Source organism: Globicephala melas, chromosome 8 (genome assembly GCF_963455315.2).
Source record: "Globicephala melas chromosome 8, mGloMel1.2, whole genome shotgun sequence".
Lineage (NCBI taxonomy): Eukaryota > Metazoa > Chordata > Mammalia > Artiodactyla > Delphinidae > Globicephala > Globicephala melas.
This window is the reverse complement of record NC_083321.1, coordinates 9,005,206-9,025,290: the sequence shown is the minus strand read 5'-3', so window position 1 is coordinate 9,025,290 and position 20,085 is coordinate 9,005,206. Positions and strand designations below refer to the sequence as shown.

The 20,085-nt window shown below is 50.3% G+C and overlaps 5 protein-coding genes and 1 non-coding gene across 8 annotated transcripts; 3 read left to right on the top strand and 3 right to left on the bottom strand.

Moving 5' to 3' along the window:
- Nucleotides 1-2,031: 2,031 nt before the first annotated feature.
- On the bottom strand, nt 2,032-10,972 carry LBHD1 (LBH domain containing 1). 2 transcript variants are annotated; one of them, XM_060303075.2, is made up of 6 exons: nt 8,981-10,959; nt 8,739-8,904; nt 7,688-7,915; nt 5,298-5,422; nt 3,478-3,575; nt 2,032-3,393 (listed from the first exon to the last, which is right to left on the bottom strand). In XM_060303075.2, the coding sequence occupies exons 1-6, from the start codon at nt 9,128-9,130 to the stop codon at nt 3,363-3,365; spliced, it is 798 nt and encodes a 265-aa protein (XP_060159058.1). In that variant the 5' UTR covers nt 9,131-10,959; the 3' UTR covers nt 2,032-3,362. The 2 variants fall into 2 exon arrangements, with proteins under 2 accessions (XP_060159058.1, XP_060159057.1); XM_060303074.2 differs by lacking the exon at nt 2,032-3,393 and having other exon boundaries at nt 3,474-3,575; nt 8,739-10,972.
- On the top strand, nt 5,765-7,223 carry CSKMT (citrate synthase lysine methyltransferase). 2 transcript variants are annotated; one of them, XM_060304392.2, is made up of 4 exons: nt 5,771-5,783; nt 6,075-6,162; nt 6,266-6,396; nt 6,560-7,223. In XM_060304392.2, exons 3-4 carry the CDS (start codon nt 6,333-6,335, stop codon nt 7,213-7,215), a joined length of 720 nt encoding a protein of 239 aa, XP_060160375.1. In that variant the 5' UTR covers nt 5,771-5,783; nt 6,075-6,162; nt 6,266-6,332; the 3' UTR covers nt 7,216-7,223. The 2 variants fall into 2 exon arrangements, with proteins under 2 accessions (XP_030689760.2, XP_060160375.1); XM_030833900.3 differs by having other exon boundaries at nt 5,765-6,162.
- On the top strand, nt 5,849-5,997 carry LOC115840716 (small nucleolar RNA SNORA57). Its single transcript, XR_004034554.1, has one exon. It is a non-coding gene; the product is annotated as a small nucleolar RNA SNORA57 (small nucleolar RNA).
- On the top strand, nt 10,183-18,614 carry UQCC3 (ubiquinol-cytochrome c reductase complex assembly factor 3). Its single transcript, XM_030833901.3, has 2 exons — nt 10,183-10,410; nt 10,501-18,614. Exons 1-2 carry the CDS (start codon nt 10,183-10,185, stop codon nt 10,648-10,650), a joined length of 378 nt encoding a protein of 125 aa, XP_030689761.2. The 3' UTR covers nt 10,651-18,614.
- Nucleotides 12,996-15,566, bottom strand: UBXN1 (UBX domain protein 1). Its single transcript, XM_030833874.3, has 10 exons — nt 15,500-15,566; nt 15,312-15,399; nt 15,119-15,172; nt 14,936-15,030; nt 14,768-14,837; nt 14,415-14,606; nt 14,269-14,320; nt 14,036-14,152; nt 13,312-13,504; nt 12,996-13,138 (listed from the first exon to the last, which is right to left on the bottom strand). The coding sequence occupies exons 2-10, from the start codon at nt 15,368-15,370 to the stop codon at nt 13,089-13,091; spliced, it is 882 nt and encodes a 293-aa protein (XP_030689734.1). The 5' UTR covers nt 15,371-15,399; nt 15,500-15,566; the 3' UTR covers nt 12,996-13,088.
- LRRN4CL (LRRN4 C-terminal like) lies at nt 17,774-19,864 on the bottom strand. Its single transcript, XM_030833876.2, has 2 exons — nt 19,724-19,864; nt 17,774-19,177 (listed from the first exon to the last, which is right to left on the bottom strand). Exon 2 carries the CDS (start codon nt 19,170-19,172, stop codon nt 18,480-18,482), a length of 693 nt encoding a protein of 230 aa, XP_030689736.1. The 5' UTR covers nt 19,173-19,177; nt 19,724-19,864; the 3' UTR covers nt 17,774-18,479.
- Nucleotides 19,865-20,085: the final 221 nt, after the last annotated feature.

The following is a 20,085-nucleotide window of genomic DNA, read 5'->3' as shown; positions in this document are numbered from 1 at the left end:
TTTGATCTATGAAAAGTGGCTTTTGGGGACTTCCCTGGTAGTCCAGTGGTTAAGACTCTGCATTTCCACTGCAGGGGGCATGCGTTAGATCCCTGGTGGGGGAACTAAGATCCGCATGCCTCACGACATGGCCAAAAAAAAAAGTGCCTTTTGAACCCGATAAATTCTTCCAGCTATGAGACTATTATGTGGTCCTTGCCCTTAAAGATTTCACAATCTAAGCGTGCTTGTTTTGGAGTTAGACAGATCTGGATTCATGTCTGCTATTAATTAGCAATGTAACCCTGAGCAAGTGACTCAGCTGCTCGGAGCCCCTTTCCTTAACTGTAAAATGGCGCATGTTGTATCGTATCTCACAAACTTTTTGCAAAGATCACTTCAGATTATTCACCTATTTCTTTCTCTCTCTCTTTTTTTTTTCTTTTTCTTTATTTGGCCATGCCATGCAGTATGCAGGATCTTAGTTCTCCGACCAGGGATCAAACCCATGCCCCCGCAGTGGAAGCATGGAGTCCTAACCACTGGACTGCCAGGAAATTCCCACTTCAGATTATTTGTGTAAAGAATTTAGCACAATACCAGGTACAGAAACTCTTCTTTGAACACAGCAAGCTCCTTTCTGCCTTAGGCACAGGGGGTAGAACAAAATTATGAAAGGAGATGAGAATCCCAAGATGTTGAAATTCCTTCTCCCTGCAGCTTCTCCCCTCCTCTCCTTACCACCTCTGAATATATTTCAGTTTCACACAAGTACTTTTTCCTTTCTGTGTTCAAAACTGGACATAATACTGTCTCCATAGAAAAATAGCTGATACCAAGTTTTAGCCCAGGGGAAGTAGCAGGTGAGCCTGGAACATTGTGCCAGACAGCAAGGGATTGCTCAGATACTGGTGGTGCTGTGTCAAAAGGACACAGGACCAGAACTTTCTTGGTGGTCCAGTGGTTAAGACTGTGCCTCCATTGCAGGGGGCACAGGTTCAATCCGTTGTTGGGGAACCAAGATGCTATATCCTGTGTGCCCCCCCCGGAACCCCCCCTCAAAAAAAAGACGCAGGCTTTGGCTGGCCAGTTTGGTATGATTTGGAGCATGAAAAAGTGATAGTAACAGATGTTTAACAACCAAAATGAGATTTTAAAAAGGAAGTAGGGGTTTCCTTTACAGAATATGTAAAATGAGTAACATGGATGAATGAATGATACAATTAGAAAAATCACCATTTTGCAGCACTAACTAATTCAGGTACGGATCATCATGGATGCTAAAACCATTGTTGAGAGGTCATTGGGGAACAGGGTATTCATACAATCTCAAAGTATCACTCCATAGATTGCTTATTAATTACAAAAGGAAAGAATACCTTAACCGTGGAGAAATCTGACAGACACCCACTTAACACTAGGAATCACCGATAATGAGACAAACTAATATTATATGTGTGGACGAAAAATTCGCCTGCCTGGTGTATCAGAAAACAAACAATGTTGCGGCCATCAAGCAATCAGCCACTATGACCGTCTCCGACGGTCTCCAAACAGGCTGCCCTCCATCAAACCATCAACCACTGCAGCCATCCCCAGCGGTGATTCAGGAGATTCAGGAGGAAAAAGAACAGGATACTGGCCATAGGTAGTTAAGGAGCATATCAAAGAGCCGAGACTCTTGCATCTTCCCATACATAGAAAAGCACTAAATTAATTAACTTGAGAAGTCTGATTTTTTTTAATTAACAATAATCTTTGATGTTCCAACTACCTGGTTTTTGTTGCAAAAACACCTCTATATCCTGGCTCCTCCCTTACCTCAGAGCTATCTGACAGGCTGTCTTCCAGGTTTAAGTTTTCAGCAAGTCTGCTGAATCAAACATAATTCTCAACCTTTAGGTTGTGTATTTTTTTTTTCAGTCAACACTTACTTCCTGATGAAATGCAATGGGAAGTACACAATATCCTCTATGTAGAATTTTTCCCAGAAATGCTTAACCTACATCTATTGATGAGGAAACATATGGAAACACTCAGACAAACCCAGGCTGTGAGATATTCTTTAATTAATTAATTTAGGCTAGACTCTTCGAAGACACCAAGTCACCTAAGACAAGGTAGGGGTACTGTTCTGGATTGAAGGAGACTAAAGGGACATGACAATTAAATGCTATGCGTGATCCTTAACGGTGTCTGGATTGAGGAAACAATAAACAGCTATAAAAAATATTATCCACAGCTGAGGAAATGTGAATATGAAAACCTGAATTTTAGCTATTCCACCAATGTTAAATGTCTTAGGTGTTTTGGCTATATAGAAGCATGTACTAAGGGATAAAATCTCATCTGCAACTGACTTTCAAATGAGTCAGCAAAGACAACAATTATACATACTTGAACACACACATATATATGCAAGCGGGTAAGGAGATCAAGTATAGCCGAATGTTAAAAACTGGTAAATCCAAGTAGAGTGCATATTTAAGGGCTCAGTGTGCTAATTTCTTAACTTTACCGAAGGTTTGAAAATGTTCAAAATATAAACTTGAGGAGGGCGGAGCACAACACTGTACCCAAACCCTCCCTCTTCCAGGAAGCCTGCACTGATTAACAGAGCAAGGAGAGAATATGCTTTTCCCCAGTTGACCACATCTCTGCACACATAGCTTCTCACTTTAATTAACCACCCCAGCCCTGGCTTCCAACAAACAGAATTTCTGAACGTTAAAAGGGAAAAATAATGTTCACTTTATAAAAATATAATCCAGCAAAGGAAGCAGAGACAACCACGGTCACTTGTCCACCCTGGTCACACAGAGGAGGTGGTAGGGCCAGTATCAAGACCATTACCTCCTCTGCTATCTCTACAGAACACCTTATTTTTGTCAGAAATGGAAAGATGGAGTGTCACTCATCGGGGAGACAGGGCCATCATGGAGGGTAGCTTCTTGTTGCCTTTGGTCAAGTAAGAGCTGTGGGTCCTGTTTCCTAATTGTCTTGTTTCCACACTCACAGCCCCTTTTCATGGCCTATCCCCATTCCTACATTTAATCACACACATCTCAGTGAGAATGCTAGGGCTTTTTTACAAACGGAGTTGACTGCTTAGGACCCCCTCTCCAATCTTTCTTTTCTACCCTCTACCTCTCAATATATCCCTCCAGGGCAGGTCACTAGGCCATTAGGGAAGAGGAATCTGGGGACAGTGAAAAGGAGCAACGCTTTCTCCAAAGTCCTCTGAAATAACCATCGAGTCCTCCTGGCTCCAGCTGAGAATCTTCTGGTGGAAGGGGTGTGACATTTAGCTCTTATCTTCAAGGTCCTCCATGTCTACATCCTGGGGGACTTTTGTCTTCTTTTTTGATTTGGGCTGTGGTTCACTAGTCTTGGCTGACTTGAGGGGGGCTTCCACTGAGCAAAGGGAAAGAGGAAGCATTAAAGAACCCAAATGAACCCAGCTGCCCCCTCACCCCAGCTTCTGTGCCCTCGCCTCACCTTCCATGGCTGCTTTCTCTTTCTGGGCAAGCCGGATCTGCTGGAGGAGTTTTCTGCGCTTCTTCCCAGACAGAGTAATGTTGGCACGTGCACTGGACCTGAAGGATTGGTAAGAGCAAAAATATCCAGGTTAACCCGAACCAATACAGACCACACAGTGGTCCTGGTTACTGAAAAGGTCTTTGGATCCAAGTCAAAGAACTGTTACTTTACCTAAAACTAGTCTTAACACATACATAAAGTAACATTAATTGCTAAAATTTAGTACATAATAGAAATGTTTCCTCCTATTTTATAAATATATATAAATATATAAATACATATATATATATATATATATGTATATACATTTTTTTTTTTTCTGGCCATTCAACATGCAGGATCTTAGTTCCCTTGACCAGGGATCGAACCCATGCCCCCTGTATTGAAAGCGCAATTGGTCTTAACCACTGGACCGCCAGGGAAGTCCCTTATTCTTGATACTTCTAACAGCAGATGTGGTGGGTGGGGGAGGTTTCCCACATCAAGTAATTCTCCAAATTCTCAATGGACGTTGACTGGGTGTCCTACAAATTTAACTCCATTTGGACACTATCTACCAGGACATAGCAACAGATACCAAAGGTTAAGTTTTCCCCCACTTTAAATGCCAATCACATATCCAGGTTGTTACCTGTACTTCTGATTGACCAGTCATAAATTGGGGTTCTCATGATCCCCTTCTCAGACTCGATAATTTGCTAGAACAGCTCACAGAACTCAGGGAAACATGTATTTGCATTTACTGATTTATTATAAAATGATACAACTCAGGAACAGTCAGATGCAAGAGAAGCATAGGGTAAGGTATGGAAGGGGCCAGAGGTTCCATGCTCTCTCCAGGTGAGCCAGCCTCCCAGTAACTCCACCAGTTGACCAATCAGGAGCTGGTTCAAGAGGTTGTGTAGAGCTTAATCTACAGCACCCACCCACCCCCTTCCCACAGGCAGTGAGAGGGAATTAAATTTCCAATCCTCTAATCACTTCATCTTTCTGATGACCAGCCCCACGCTAAGTCACCATTTGCATAAATTTAGGTGTGCTCAAAAGGGGATCCTTATGAACAAAAAGTCACTCTTATCACTCAGGAAATTTAGCTCTGCCAGAAAGCAGAGACAAGGACCAAATATATTTATTATGCCGCTTTATAAACTAAATATTTATAATAAACAAGTCAGTGAAAGAATGGGGTGGGAACTCTGCCCCAAGACTCAGATTATATGCAAAATCTCACATGTGCCCTTGTGAAAATTCATCGAATGATTCGCCGCACACTTATGTGTGTGCTTTTAAATGTACTTATAAAAAAATCTGTGTGGGGCTTCCCTGGTGGCGCAGTGGTTGAGAGTCCGCCTGCCGATGCAGGGGACACGGGTTCGTGCCCCGGTCCGGGAAGATCCCACATGCTGCGGAGCGGCTGGGCGTCCGGAGCCTGTACTCCGCAACGGGAGAGGCCACAACGGTGAGAGGCCCGCGTACCGCAAAATAAATAAATAAATAAATAAATAAATAAATAAATAATCTGTGCGAGTGAATAATGTTACTTGGGGAGGTGGGGGAGTCCACAGCTCTCCTTAGATTCTCATCAGAGTCCAAGAACCAAAGAAAGGCTGTGAGCTACAGGTACAGTGAGAGACTAGCAGAGTTTAGGCACAAACGTTCCTTGCATAAACGTGAGTACACAAGGAAAGCAAAAAGGTGTTAGCTGCTCCGGAGCTCGACAAGGAGGAGGGAAGGAGGCATGGTGGGGAGGACCAAAAGGGAGAGGGTCTGGCACTCACGCCCGCTTCTTGAGGTGGTGCCTCGTGATCAGCCCTTCGTCTATCACAGCCCCGACCACCTGGTGCTTCAGTCGCCGCTCCCGGTTCAACACCCGCCGTCGCTTGAACAGCTTCTTCTTCAGATCCTAAGGGGGAGGAAGATGCTTAATCAGAGGGGTGCCGTGCACCGCGACCCGGGACCCCGCACCCGGCGACACTGGCCCATCGAGTCCATCTCGGGCGAGGGTAAAGGGCTCCAGGACGCTTGGGAAACAGGGTCGGGCTCCCACACAGTCACCGTTCGCGGCCGGTTGATCTTCCCCCCCGGAGCACCCATTGCTGCGTTGCGAAACCAGCTCAGGGTCCAGCGTTTCAGCTCTGCGCAGGGTCCGTGTGCGCCCCACCCCTCAGTCCTCCGCTAGCCAATCGCAGCTGGGAGGGGGCGGGTCCTGGTGCTATATAAAGGAGCCCGGCCGGTGCTTGGGCCTTTCCGAGGACAGCGACTGAGTGAGTGTCGGTTCTAGTGGTTTCACCGGCTGGCCGTGCGGGGTTTCTGGGTGGGGCCTGTTGACCCTCCTTTTCTTGGCGGGGATCGGGCGTGCGATCCCGGTCCGCGTAATGTACGGAGGTAGAGGGAAAGGGCTCCGGCCCCCTCGGCGTCATGTCTTCGGTACCGGCGGCTTCCATTCCGCGGGTTCTATCCTCAAGCGCCGGGACACAGGGCTCCAAGGAGCAGGGCAGAACCGAGGTTCAGCAGACTCCTCCCCGGGGTGCTCACACCTTCTCCTTTGATTTCAGGTCTGTGGAGCCGCCCCAGGAGCCGGAGCTGTCGCATCCCCTCCTCTTCCACTTCCCGTTGCAAACAATAAAAGCCGTTCGTACCGTAGTAAGTTTGTGTCCGCGTTCCTTTTCTCCGAGGCTGCAGAGTTAGGGAGGCTGTACGCGTGATTCCTCACAGCGTATTTTGCAAATCTTCCCTTGGACCTCAGGCCCCTGCCGGAGTACGGGCGACATTTTCGCAGAAGTTTCTCCGGCCGACCTTGCCGTCACCTCCGGATGGCAGCCCTGCGCCGAACCCTCCACCTGGCGAGCCTGGCGGCGGCCCGTCGCGCCGTGGCGGGTAGGGAAGGTGGACAGAGGAAGGGCAAGTTGGGTTCTTTCTTACACAGGAGTCTAGTCCCTGAAATTGTGCCGCTTAAAGCCCCAGGCCATATTGGTGTGGGTTTTGTCGCGTTTTGCTAGAACTGGGCGCTGGGTGACGCAAGTCCTCCACTCGTCCACAGGCTCCCTGGCTGGTAGCTGCCTGGCGGACCGCCGCCTCTGGGATAAGCTCCCCGCCCAGCCCCGTCAGGGCAGCGCGGGCACCTTCGACTGGTTCTTTGGATACGAGGAAGCCCAGGGGCTCCTACTGCCGCTGCTGCAGGAGGCACCAGCTGCCTGTCCACCGCGGGTGTTGGACGTGGGCTGTGGCACCTCCAGCTTGTGCACGGGCCTCTACACCAAATGCCCGCACCCAGTGGGCGTGCTGGGGGTGGACTCCTCTCCTGTGGCTGTGGCCCACATGAACAGCCTCCTGGAAGGTGGCCAAGGCCAAACACCCCTGTGCCCGGGGCACCCTGCCTCACGCCTCCACTTCATGCAAGCTAATGCCCTCAACCTGCAGCCAGTGGCTTCCTCAGGCTCTTTCCATCTAGTGCTAGACAAGGGTACCTGGGATGCTCTTGCCCAGGCTGGTCTGCCTGGGGCTTACCAGCTGCTGTCAGAGTGCCTGAGGGTCCTAAGCCCTGGGGGGACCCTGATTCAGTTCTCAGATGAGGACCCTGATGTGTGGCTGCCCTGCCTGGAGCAAGGGTCCCAAGGCTGCACTGTGTCTGTGCAGGAGCTGGGCCCTTTCGGGGGCATCACCTACTTTGCTTACTTGGTTCAAGGCTCCAATTAAAGACTTAAAACCTGACCCTAGTGTTTCTGTTGGGTGAGGAGTTGGAGAAAGCTTTTGTCTTGGCAAGATGACCGGAAAATGAGGATTTGGATGCGGGCTTTCATATTTATTAGCTGTGTGCACACAGTATTGAATATTTCTGTGCCCCAGTTTACTCATCTGCAAGGTTGGAATAATACCTGGAGTTATGTGGATTCCATACAACAACAGGTGAAACACTTAGCAGTGCCAGGCACAAGATGAGTGCTGAATAAAGAAGGTACAAGTGGGTCATTCCCCATCCCAGTTAACCGAACTCCTAAAAGCACAGATAGGAATTCTTAATCCAAATTCCTTGGATATGACTTGTGTGTGACCCAGGGGCCTAACCTGTAAGCCTTCATTTTTCTCAGCTTGTAAAAGGGGAAGACTGTGAAAGGATAGGTAGAAGGGCTTCATAAACCTAGGTAAAATGTTTGAGAGTGATACTTACCCTCAAAGCTCCTGGGAGGCAGGAAATGGGAATATTCCACAAAGCAGCTTCTGCACACATGGGAACCTGATGCCGAGTCCCAGAGAGGACAGGGATTGGGGGCTTCCTGACAATCTGTCTCCTCTGGAATCCAGTAGGCATCTTGATCTACCTGTTCCTGCCCCCAGCTGAGTTCTGGGTTAAAGGTTCTTAAGGGAGATTTGGGGTCCAGTGAGCTCCAAGTCCAGCCTGGGGGGTGGGAGGGAGGGAGTTAGAGCCCATTAACAGTGAAAAATATACCTGATATATTACTGGATTTTTTTTTTAAGATAAAACAAATGCATGTAATTTTTGCTTATAAAAATAATACAGCAATTATAATGAAGAGCCTAACTTAACAGCTTCAGTTTCCTCATGAGGGAGAAAGTATCCTTCCTCACTGGGTCCTGAAAAATATATGTAAAAGTGTTCAGCACAGTGCCTGGCATATAGTAAAAGTAGCTTCTGCAACAGTATATAGACATGAAGAAAAATCTGGAGGAGAAGGCAGCCAAAATGTTAATCTCTGGGTAGTCGGATTTGGGGTGATTTTATTCTTTCCCCCATGACAAAAATATCTTAAAGTATTAAAAATACATATTAAAAGGTGTCACCTATCTGACATCACAACTGCCTTTTAAAGTTCATCAACTTTGCCAACCACCTTGACTTTTTTTTTTTTTTTTTTGTGGTACGCGAGCCTCTCACTGTTGTGGCCTCTCCCGTTGCGGAGCACAGGCTCCGGACACGCAGGCTCAGAGGCCATGGCTCACGGGCCCAGCTGCTCTGCGGCAGGTGGGATCTTCCCGGCCCGGGGCACGAACCTGTGTCCCCTGCATCGGCAGGCGGACCCTCAACCACTGCACCACCAGGGAAGCCCCACCTTGACTTTTATCTCCCACCTCTACATTTTTCTTCACTGTGTTTACTGAGCACCTACTGTGTGCTGCTTAATGCAAGAGACACAACTAAGTTGTCCTGCTTAGACCATCCCATTCACAACAGCCTCATTTGAACCAGCCACCTCCCTCACCTGGTTCTTCACTTTGGTCCTGGAAGACCTCAACCTCCTCTTCCTCATCATCAGTGAGCAGCTGCAGCTCCTTGTGTGGCCACCGGAGCTCCCCACTCTCTTCACTCCCTTCAGCCTCAGCGGCTTCCACCACGATGGAGGGGAGGCGGGTCTTTTGACAGACAACCTGGATGGGCACAGCAGGGGGCTTGGGCCAAATTAGAATGAGCCAACAGCAAGACACAAGGTGGGGAAGTACTAACCTGAACATCCTGGTGACCTTCAACCTGGCCAATTTCTCCTCTGTCGTCCCAGAGAGGGTTGGTGAGTCTAGGACTTTCCGGTTGCTGGCAGGAGCCTGGGCTATCTCTAGGCCAAGGCCCATCCTCGCTGCTCCCTGGCACAAGGGCCATGGGTGCTGATTCTTGGAGTGCAGGGTGGTTGAACTCAGTAGAGTATCCCTGCCCAGAGCACCCCACAGACTGTTCTTCTAATCTGCTTTGGCGCCTGGCCCCTTAATCACTTCTGAGGAGAAGAGGCTGACATGCAAGGAGATTATGGGCCTTTCAGGGGAGGGGACAATCCCAAGAGGTGGGATAGGAGCTTTATTTCTACTCACTCCCTGGTGACACTGGGAAAGGCGTTAGTAGGAGTTAACGAGGGCATCTGGATTAAAGCCCTGTGAGTGAAGAGCTTTGATAACAAACTTGGAATTTTCTGGTTCTTACTGGGTCTCCCTCATTGACATGTTTCTTTGTATCTTATTTAATGAATATTTTTATGGTGTATGCTATTTGCCAGGAACTGTTTTAAATGCTTTTCATATAAACTTATTTAATTATCCTAAAACTATGAGATAAATACTGTTATTAGCCTCATTTTCCGATGCAGAAACCGAGAAACAAAGAACTTAAACGATTTGCCCGGGGTCACACAACTAAGAGGTGTTTTCTTCTCCAAACTAGAATTCGGTATGTTACACAAAATCCATGGTTTAAAAAAAAAAAAAAAGGTTATATACCGTTAAGAGAAAGGTAACGTTTACTTTCAACAAGTAAAATAAAAAGAAAACATAAATATACCCTTCCCCCCACCCGGTACACTTGGCTTTGAGTTTTTGTTCAGGAGTTGAAGGGATTGAAGGCAGTCAATAGATTGATGTTTATAAGTATCTGAATGTCCTTACGTAGTGTATTGGAAAAGCACAGAGCACAGCCTTGACCCTCTATTGATCAGGACATTCCGGAGCTGGGCAATTGTAAAACTCACAGCAACAATGAAGACACTTACACTCCCCTTAGCAATCCTCCTCGGGATTTCATGACAAGGGGCCCCACGCTCGGCCCTGGGTGCCAACACCTCTTGACGTGGTCAACCTCCTCAGCTAAACCTAGTCTTAACACCCAGGCGCTCTAGCTTCGAAACGTTTCTCTGGCCGGGCCCTCTCTAGCCCGGCCCCGTCTCTATGGTTTCCTGTGTGAGGCGTTCTAGCCTGCGCAGATTGAGACGTCGCGGCGGCCTTGCTAGGCTACTGGAGGCTCCGGAGTGCGTCTCGCTGGTCGCGCGGTCGGCCATGGAGACCCTGCGCAAAGCGTTGATCGTGGGCGCAGTGCTGGGCGTGGGGGCTGGCGTGGGCACCGCGCTCTTTGTCCTCGTGACCCCGGGAGAGCAGCAGAAGCAGGCGATGCTAAAGGTGTGAGCAGCTGGGAGGCCGAGATGGGGCGAGCGGGCGGAGAACCGCAGGCTGGTAGCCCGGACTACGAACCTCCCTTTCTGCCCGCAGGAGATGCCGGAGCAGGACCCGCAGCGCAGGGACGAGGTGGCCGGGACCAAAGAGCTACTTCTGGCCACTCTGCAGGAGGCCGTGGCCACGCAAGAGAACGTCGCCTGGAGAAAGAACTGGATGAGTGGCGGCGGCGGGAAGTCAGCCTGAGGCCAGACCTGCCCCCGTGCGCGCCGGGACCTCCGCTGCAGCGCAGGAGCCCGAGCCGGCCTTACTCTGTGGGCCGGCGGGGAGTCCAGACACGCGCAGACCTCTTCGGGACCTGGGAAGCTGCCGCCGGGTGAGCACGTTCCCCCCCAAACCCTGCACTGACAGTGTTTTAACGTCCACGTCTTGGGCCAGGGCATCGGATGCGGCTAACTGAAGGAACCAATAAATCATGTTCCTCCATCCAGAGAGTGAGCACTGCGGTTGGACGCCCATAAAAGCCTAGAGTGTTATGGGGGTCAGTGCTGCGGGCGAGCTTGAGTGCAGCTCCCGCCTGCCCCGCCCTTCATGTGACGCTGAAGCCCTATAGGCAGAGCGACCACGTTTTCAAAACACACGTCAGGTCACGTGGTTTGCGTGAGTGTACTTTCAGGGATAACCAAGTGATGTTCTTGAAATCGTTATCCTGGAAACTCTTGTGCAGTAAATACGCATAGAGGACACTCTGGGTGCCTGTCCTTCGAATGAGGTTGGAGAGGGGCTTCTAGCAATTAACATGTGCCATAATGCCTTCTGTGACCTTAATTCGTGGTAGGAACGGTAAAAGGGGTGTGCTTTGAGTCAGATCTTGTTTCAACTCCTCCATGTTTTTAACCTCTGAGCCTTAGTCCTGTTCCATAAAAGGTGATAATGGGGACTTCCCTGGTGGTCCAGTGGCTAAGACTCTGTGCTCCCAATGCAGGGGGCCCTGGTTCGATCCCTGGTCAGGGAACTAGATCCCAGGTACTGCAACAAGAGTTTGCATGCCGCAACTAAGAGATCCCACATGTTGCAACGAAGATCCAGAGTGCTGCAACTAAGACCTGGTGCAGATAAATACATAAATAAATAAATGGTGACAATTATCTTGAGAGTTGTAAAAAGGTGAACTTAGGAATGTAAAGTGCAGTGCCAGGCACAGGGCAGCCTCTCACTAAATGCCCTGGGGTTTTCCTCCCACAAGGCGTTCACTGCAGTGGCTTTCAATTTCTGAATCCGTCACAGGATCCATTGGCGATGCCACTGATGGGATGAGATAAAGCTATCAGTGGGGTGGCCGCCCTACAGCGAGGTCAACCATTTCACTCCCCTTTTGTCTATTTTATGTCCCGTGGTTCCAAACAAGATTGCAATTGATGGGGGATGGGGGGGGGCTGCTTGTATTAAATAAAGCCGGAACACACTAAATAAAGCTTGGTAACACTGAGGTGTAAACCCAGATATGAGCATTGGTGCAGTTTTCAGCTACTAGATGGTGAAGTCGTAAGCTGAGCACATTTGTCATGTGCGACCTTTACAGTTTACTTGTGGCCTCTTTCCTAGTCGGGGTATGAGAGGAGGGAGGTCAGCAGCTGTCTGAGTGAGCACGAGGATGAGGTGAGCAGCAGCAGCGCAAGGGGAGCTCGGCAGTTCAGAGCCTGAGCCCTAGAGTCACGCTCCCCAGAGATGTGTCCGGGTTCTGCTACTTGCTAGCTCTGTCAGTTTGGACAAGTCATGTGCTTTGGCGTCCCAATCTCTAAAATGGGATCATTGTACCTACAGCTAGATAATACTGCCTTCATATCTCAGTTAATACATAAAAAGCACTTAAAACTGCGTGGTATATATTAAGTACTCATGCTTTTTAGTGCAGAAGAGATGCAGTTGTGAAGGTCACACTATGGCTCCTCTCACTGTGAATGGCCACTTTTTTTTTTTTCTTCGGTACGCGGGCCTCTCACTGTTGTGGCCTCTCCCGTTGCGGAGCACAGGCTCCGGACGCACAGGCTCAGCGGCCATGGCTCACGGACCCAGCCGCTCCGCGGCATGTGGCATCTTCCCGGACCGGGCCACGAACCCGTGTCCCCTGCATCGGCAGGCGGACTCTCAACCACTGCGCCACCAGGGAAGCCCGAATGGCCACATTTTAAAAACTACCCTTCTAGTAGCTAATACTTAATTGGGGACTTAGCAGGTGCCAGGCACGGTGCCAAAGCACCTTACGTCAGCATTACGTAAGCCCCCACAACCCCAATTAACAGGCACTATTATCCCTGTTTACTAAAGAAGAAACTAGGCTTAATTAAAGAAGTCAAGGCACATAGCTACTAAGGATTTCAGGCTTAGGTACTGCCTTACCCATAGGAGCAAAAGATGCTATCCAACGTACACCCCACACTCCAGCACCTCTCCCCTTCAACCTCCCAAGCAACTCATCAGACCCAGAGATTAGAAACAAGTCTCCCGTGGAAATTTAAGAGGAAGCATAGGGTCTGTTCTAAAAGCCTTCCTTTTGTCCCTCCCGGCCATTCAGGAAGGAGTCAGTCGCATACACAACTCAGAGGGTCTATTTATTAGGAAGGTAATGTCAGTGCTTTATCAAAGATGGAGAGGTCAGAGAAGGGTGGTGGGATAAAGGCCTCTCAGCCGGGACATTTCTTGGCCACAATGAGGACAGCAGAAGGCACAAGTCCTGAAGATGGAACAAAACAGGTTTGAACCAAAAGATCTGCTTTTTGCCCACCCTCCCCGGCCCCCCCAAATTCCTGGCCTCACACTATCTCCACAAAGTCCCTTCTTTGCATCCCTTCCTTTCTCGGGCATGTCCCCTATCCCCCTCCTGGTTTCAGGTCCCACGTGTCATACCCAGCTCCTGCAGAGGCCGCTCCATGTCAGCCTCTGAGAAGGCCCGCCGGGGGAAGCCACTAAGCAACTGCACAGGATCCTGGCCCCCTCCTAGCTCCTCCCCACGGTGGAGCTCCACATAGAGCCTCACAGCTGCCAGCTGTTCCCGTGCCCGGAATGTCTGGGTCAGTGAGCTCCCATCTGGCAGCCTGACCTGGAAGGCAAGACAGAAATACAGAATTGTGAGTGTCAAAACTGAGTGAAGTGCCCAGGTAAGGAAAAGGAAAAGAGCAAAGTTGGTTTCTCCTTCCTCTTAGAGAGACTGAAGCAGCATAATTACTATTTAAAGCAGCTAATGAACAAGCACTTAGGCTTGGCTTTACTGAACACTGAAGAGAGACTCCTAGCTCCCTCACAATTTAAGGAAAACAAAGACCAGATTACACAAAATATCTGGATAGGTACCACATCGTGCAAATAGCTGTATAATAAGCCAAAGGAAAATACGGTGAACAAGTAAGAAGTTAACTGCTGAATATGAAAGAGAGATAGATTTATATAAGACTAGGGCAAGTAAAATTTGATATCTTTCCTAAGAGCAGAGCAGGTAGGATTTCAAAAGTCATTTACAAAGATGGAAGAGGTTTGGCAAAGGGTACATAACTGAAAAAAGCTCTGGGCTGGGCTGGGTGCCTTACAAGCCAACAAAGGGTCCCAGGAGCAAGACAGGAATCAGAATCAGTACCTGTATGCGACACTGGTCATACTCTCGCTTCGTGGGAGGCTCCTTGCCGGGAGAGGAGGGAACGGGGCCTGGCTCTGTTGTTGGTGGGCATGGCTGAGAACCCCCATGACCACCATACTGGAGGATAAAGTTAAACAATCAGGCACTAAGCCCAACCCTTCCCTCTGAAGCTAGAAAAGGGGATTTACTAGTCCCCCTACTTCATGACCCTCAGTATGTACCCAATCACCTACCTTCTTGGCTCTCTCTGCTTTGTCTCTTTCGATCTTTTCTCGGACTCTTTGTCTGGAATGCAGACAGAACGAAAGTAGGTCAGACACTGACAAAGCAAATCTTGATTCCTTTCTCATCTCTTGGCCAACACCCCCAGCACCCAGACCTGGCTGCTAACTCTTCAGCCTTTTCCCTCCTCCGCTCCTCAGCAGCCCGGCGCATCTCATCTTCCTGTAGCCGCTGTCGGGCAGCTGACAACTCTTGCCCTTGTCTCCTGCGCTGCCGTTCCCGTTCCAGTGCCTCCCGCTCCTCTCTTTCTTCACGCTCCCGCTGCTTTTGGGCCACCAGCTCCAACATCCTGTATTGCAGAGAGGAAAGAGTTCAAGAGAAATGGACATAAATTGGGAGAGTGTGTTTATTAACAAGGGATTCAGAAAACAGAATCCGGGAACACAGGCCCAAACACCTCTGGGGAGAGGTGGAGGAGGAGCCTCAGAAATGGGAGCTTGTTCTTCATACCTCTTAGTCTGTTCCTGTCTTTCCTCTTCAGTCAAAACGGGTTTGCTTTCTCCCACAACAGACTCAGGTCCTACAGACAAACAATCAGTATTATCACCCGTTCATCCTCCTCCTCAGGCCCTCCTGAATAATCACAGTGGGTCCCTCGATCAGGACTTTCAGGGCCACCTTGCTCAGTGGGTGTGGGTTCCCGTCCCAGGATATGTCCAAGGGGGGTCGCTAGTGGCTCGTCCACGTCTGGGTCGTCTTCATGCTCCATCAACCTGACAGGGAAAGTCAGGAGGGAAGTTAATGTTCAGGCTGCCCCTCGTAGGAGTCCCCAGCCACCTGCTACCCGGTCTGAGCGCTCACCAGTCCATCGCAGCCTCGATGCCCTGGTTCCCTGTGAGGGCCAGAGCCTTCTCCCTGGGGGCAGAAACACCGTGAATAGCGCCCACGAGCCATGGCGATGGTCAGGCTGGGGCGTAGAGCCTGAGGCCAGGCTGGGGTAAAGGCCTGGACAGGTCGGCGACCCCCGCGGACGGGTGTTAGGGGGCTCCCTTACGCGCGTCCCCTGGGGAAGCCCATCTCGATGAGACTCTCCAGAGCCGTCAGCTCCGCCATGACGCCGCCACCGCCGCTTCCGCGGGGACCTGGAAGGGACGAGAAGGCCGGAGAGGGTCAACGCGGGGCGTCCCCCGCCGGCGCGGAAACCCGCCCCCTACGGCCCCAACCGGACGCTCGCTCACTCACTGGCTCCAGACCGGCCCTGGACACCGACGAGAAGAAAGCCTAGAGGAAGCGGAAGTGCCCGAATCTGTTTGGGTCACGTGGAGGCGGACGTGGACGGGTGCCGCAGAGAGCCAGAAAACACAGGCCTGGCCCGGCTGCCAGGACCTGGCGCTGAGGGGACAGGCGGGGCGTAGGAGTAGCGGCCCGGGAGGCAGCTCACACTCCCCCGCCCAAGCCCGGGTGCCCCGCAGCGGTGTAGAAGGGCGATGCCGCCCTGAAACCCTTGGGCGAATCAAGACAGCTCTCGATATGGCCCCTTAGCGCAACCGGTTGGAAAATTATTTATCAGTGTTTATCAGGAGCCATAGAAATGTGCGCACCCTTTGACCTGCTCATCCTGTCCGGCAATTGAGCTAGCCTCCGCGCTACTGCCAAAGGGATCTTTGCAAAACACAATAACTGATCCTTTCATCAGCTCCCTGATTAAGATTTCTCCATGACACCTCAGTCACCGAGGACGAAACTTAAATGCTGGTAGTCTGGCTTCCTCCTACCCTTTCTTTTGTTAATGTCCCATCTGTAAAGTGAGGATAACAATAGCACCAACCTTAGGTGTCTGGCAAGACTACACTGTGTAAATGTTGGTAGTTGGTGCGGGGTTCATCTCTCACCACTTGAGGGTAACTTGTGCAGATTGCAAAACTCTCCCTCCTCCCGGCCTTTGCACATACCCGTCCCTCTGTGTCTGGGATGTCCTGCCTTTTCTGTGGGCTTGGTTAACTCCCAGTCGTTTTTTCGGACTGGACCCTGGGTTTGCTTTCTTTTTTTTCTTTCCTTTTTTTTTTTTTTTGGCCGCACGCATGTGGGATCTTAGGTCCCCAGGGATCAAACCTGCGCCCCCTGCTGTGGAAGCGCGGAATCTTAACCACTGGACCACCAGGGAAGTCCCTGGGTGTGCTTTCTAAGGGAAGCCTGCCTTGACCACCCCCTCTCCATCTCCCAGCCCCGGTATTTACTCCATTAGCATTTGTCCCCGTAGTGTGTAGTCTTGTTGATTACTTAGCCCGCCGCCACTACCTAGGCTGTTAGGTCCCTTAAGTTAAAGCTCACTTTAAATGTTTTTTAGGAGGCAGAATAATAATAAGTTGCTGATATTGATAATATATGCACTAGAGAATTTTATATGGTTAATTCATATTTAATCATCACAACAATCCATATGATGTAGATACTATTATTAGTCACAGGAAACAGACACAGAAAGATGAGATAATTTACCGAAGGTCGCAGAGCTAGGATTCAAACCCATGCAGTGTGCGTGCTGGAACTGCTAGGCTGTGCTGCCTCTCTGCGGTGGAATGATCATCAGCTATGGAGTTGGGCAACTTGTATCGAGAAGTCCTAACTCACCTCCTTATTTGTACTGAATAGCTTCAAACCATTTAGAACCTCAAACTTCTCATCTGTGAAAAGGTGACACCATCTCTTAGAACGACTGTGATAGAGATTAAGTACGAAAGCATGTAAAGCGTGTCTTTAATATTAAGACAGTAGGGAAGAAAAAGTACGGGGAAAAAAAAACAACAAAAAAGTGAGGTAGTAGGCCCTCATTATTTGTAAATGAATAAATGCTGAGAAATACAGGAATCAGATTAAAAAGACAAAGTATTCACGGCAATGTGGTGAGTGTATTCAAAATAACAAATGTGTTCTAAATTTATTCTAGAGTTCCAATAATAGAAGAATGATTAAATTGTATAGTACTACCTCTCTCACCTACTTCCAAGTAAGTACCCTATGGAAGTACACAAACATGTGAGGATACACAAACAAACAAGGATGTCCATAGCAAACGCTGAAGACAAATGTTCTAACAAAGAGCAAAGGCTATTGCCAGTTAAGGAGCATCCTCCAGTGGAAAGTTATGCCTTTCACATAACTAAGGAGGCTGTGATTTACCAACAGGGAACATTGTCCATAATATATTGAATGAAAAAAATATATTTGCATTGCTTAGGGAAAAATTTGCTCTGCTACAGGCAATTACCTCTTGAGGAGGACGGGAACTTTCATTTTATCCTCTTCAGTACTGAAATTTGTATGTGTTACTTTTATAATTTGAGAAAAGGTTATAAGATCAGTAAAAGTGAGGAATAAACTGTGTAGCAACTTCGACTTTTCTACATCCAGTTAATTTAAAAATAAACTCGAAAGTATGTATACTACTCCGAAAAATCGGTGTGTGGACGAGGAACTGAAAAGGATCATGAAAATTGAAAATGTTTTCCTTTTACATCTCCTTTAATGTTGTTACAGTGAATATACAATAAACACAAATGCGGGAGGGGGAATCCTTTGCTATTATTGTATTATTATTATTATAATTTTACTAGCAAAACCGCAAGCTTGTCCCAGACAGCAGCTTGGGCAGTCCTTCTCTTCTCCACTCCATGTCAGTCATTTATTTCCACCCGCCTCAGACACAGGTAGATTCTAACTCAGTGCGCATCCTCACTATCTAAACAAAAAGGCAGAAGGAGAAGGAGTGGTCTCTAGCCCCAAACTCCCATACCACAGCAGCTTATTCTCAAAACCCCACGGAAGCCACCCATAGTGGCAGGGCCCTTTTGAGGCTGTACGACAGAAGTAGACTAACCGTAGCCAACGGGCCGAATCTGGCCAGGGCCTGACTTGTAAGGCCCAAGAGCTAAGAATGATGTTTACATTTTTAAATGGTTACATGGTTGTGTAAGAACTACATGATATCTTCCATTTTATCCCCTGGAACCACAAAGCCTAAATTATTCTGGTCCCTTAAGAAAAAATTTGCCGACCTTCTCTACTCCTAAACCTAAGCTCGGGGCAGAGTGGAAAGTCTGGGGCCTGAACCGACTCAGTGGGGGCCCAGCGCCCGGCCTTCCATCCCGCCATCTGTCGGGGGCCGCCACCTCCCCCGGAGCAGCGCCGGGCTTAGCTTGGCCGGAGAGGCCCCCGGGCGGCTTCAGAGTCCCGCGCCGCTCGGGCGGCCTCGGCGGGGGCAGCCCCAGCGCTCGCGCAGGCAGAAGTGCCAGACCAGGGCGGAGCAGCTGAGCAGGGCCAGCGCCGAGCCCACGCCCACGGCCCCGTGCAGCAGCGTGAGTGGCCTCGGCAGCACAGTCAGCCGGCCGCAGGGCCCGAAGGCGGGGCCGCCCGCGCCGTCGAGGCCCTCGGCCCCGGGCACGCTGCTCTCCCCGGCCGCGTTGGCGGCCACCACGCAGACGACGTATGCGCCCCCGGGCTTCAGGCCCTTCAGCTCCGCTCGGCGGACCGTCGAGTTGAGGGGAGGCCCCTTCTGCGGAGCCCCGGCGCCTTCCCAAAGCAGCAGCCAGTACTGGTGGACCGGGGAGAAGGGGGCGCACCAGTGCACCACGGCGCGGCCCGCCTCGGCCTCCATGCGCACTTCCCCCAGGCGTGGCGGGTCGGGCGGCTGTGTGGCGCTGGAAAGGCCAGGACACAGGCACGTCGTCGGGCCGGCCCTCTGCAGCTCCTGGCAGGGCACCTGCAGGTGGCGGCAGCGGTCGTAGTCGCAGGGGACAGCCGGCAGAGGTGTCTCATCTTGCTCCTCTTCTTCCGCGTCTCCCGCCAAGGGCTGCGCTCTGGGAACCAAGGAGAAGGTGACAGCCAGGAGCCACAGAAGGCGGGGATTTCCCGGCATGGGGTCTGGAAGGGAAGGAGGGGGAAGGGTGAAGGCCGGCCAGCCCTCACACCTTGCAGGCCCCCCTCCCTCAACAAAAGCTCTAGAGACAGGGAAACACGACCGAACCGGGACCGAGAGGAGAACAGGAAAGAGGTGGAAATGAGACGATACACCCCTTTGTCATCCAACTTCTGAACAGCCTATGTGCTTGGTTTTGGGCGAAAAAGAATAAAATGTCGTCTGACCCGACAGAGAGAAGTGTGTGACCAGCAATGCGTGAAGCACGAGAAACAGTTAATGAATAAACTGAGTGCTGAGGGGAGAAGAGGAGTAAATGATTTACGCAGCCTGGGGAAGGAAGGTGGGATAGTTCCCAGCTGCCACCCAGGGAAACCATCTAAGTAAAATAAGTATCAATCAGTCAGTGACACATGCAGAAACCCAGAAAGGAGATGGAGGTGAGAAAGGAGAAGAGATGGGACACAGAGGCCCTGGAACCCTCCCTCCCCACCTATCAGTCCTTGTCCCTGCCTGCCCCCCACCTCCCTGGCTCACAAGCAGCGCCTTACCAGTGGGTAGGCCTTGATGCAGTGAGTAGCAGGCCGGGGGTCCTAAGAGGTCCCCAGGAGCACACGCTGCACAGTCAGGTTTTCTCAGTGTCTTCAATTTCAATTCTGTTTTGGCTCAAAGCTTTTATACCCCTCAACTGTGATGTCACCACCTGGCCCCCCTTCCCCTGCCCCCCTCCCCAGTGAGTGCCAAGAAGAGGGCTGGTCCCTTCAGAGGGCCTGAGTCACGGGGCCAGGGGTGGGGGAAGCCACATGCAGCGGTTTCAGCTGGAGGCCAGGATGCCTGGGTTCTGAAAGAGCACTGGAATGTGGAAAGCAGCCAGGAGCTGAGAATCCAAAGGCTGAAGTCATGTGAGGGGGTG

Coding starts and splice junctions, on each gene's coding strand:
- UQCC3 (XM_030833901.3), top strand. CDS start 10,183: ATGGTTTCCTGTGTGAGGCGTTCTAGCCTGCGCAGATTGAGACGTCGC. Junction 10,411..10,500: donor AGAAGCAGGCGATGCTAAAG/GTGTGAGCAGCT, acceptor TTCTGCCCGCAG/GAGATGCCGGAGCAGGACCC.
- CSKMT (XM_030833900.3), top strand. CDS start 6,333: ATGGCAGCCCTGCGCCGAACCCTCCACCTGGCGAGCCTGGCGGCGGCC. Junction 6,397..6,559: donor GGCCCGTCGCGCCGTGGCGG/GTAGGGAAGGTG, acceptor ACTCGTCCACAG/GCTCCCTGGCTGGTAGCTGC.
- LBHD1 (XM_060303074.2), bottom strand. CDS start 9,102: ATGGGCCTTGGCCTAGAGATAGCCCAGGCTCCTGCCAGCAACCGGAAA. Junction 7,916..8,738: donor GGACCAAAGTGAAGAACCAG/GTGAGGGAGGTG, acceptor CCCACCCCCCAG/GCTGGACTTGGAGCTCACTG. Junction 5,423..7,687: donor GCCTCCCAGGAGCTTTGAGG/GTAAGTATCACT, acceptor CCTCCCCCTTAG/GATCTGAAGAAGAAGCTGTT.
- LRRN4CL (XM_030833876.2), bottom strand. CDS start 19,172: ATGCCGGGAAATCCCCGCCTTCTGTGGCTCCTGGCTGTCACCTTCTCC.
- UBXN1 (XM_030833874.3), bottom strand. CDS start 15,370: ATGGCGGAGCTGACGGCTCTGGAGAGTCTCATCGAGATGGGCTTCCCC. Junction 15,031..15,118: donor ATCGAGGCTGCGATGGACTG/GTGAGCGCTCAG, acceptor TTTCCCTGTCAG/GTTGATGGAGCATGAAGACG. Junction 13,505..14,035: donor ATGACCAGTGTCGCATACAG/GTACTGATTCTG, acceptor CTTGCCTTCCAG/GTCAGGCTGCCAGATGGGAG.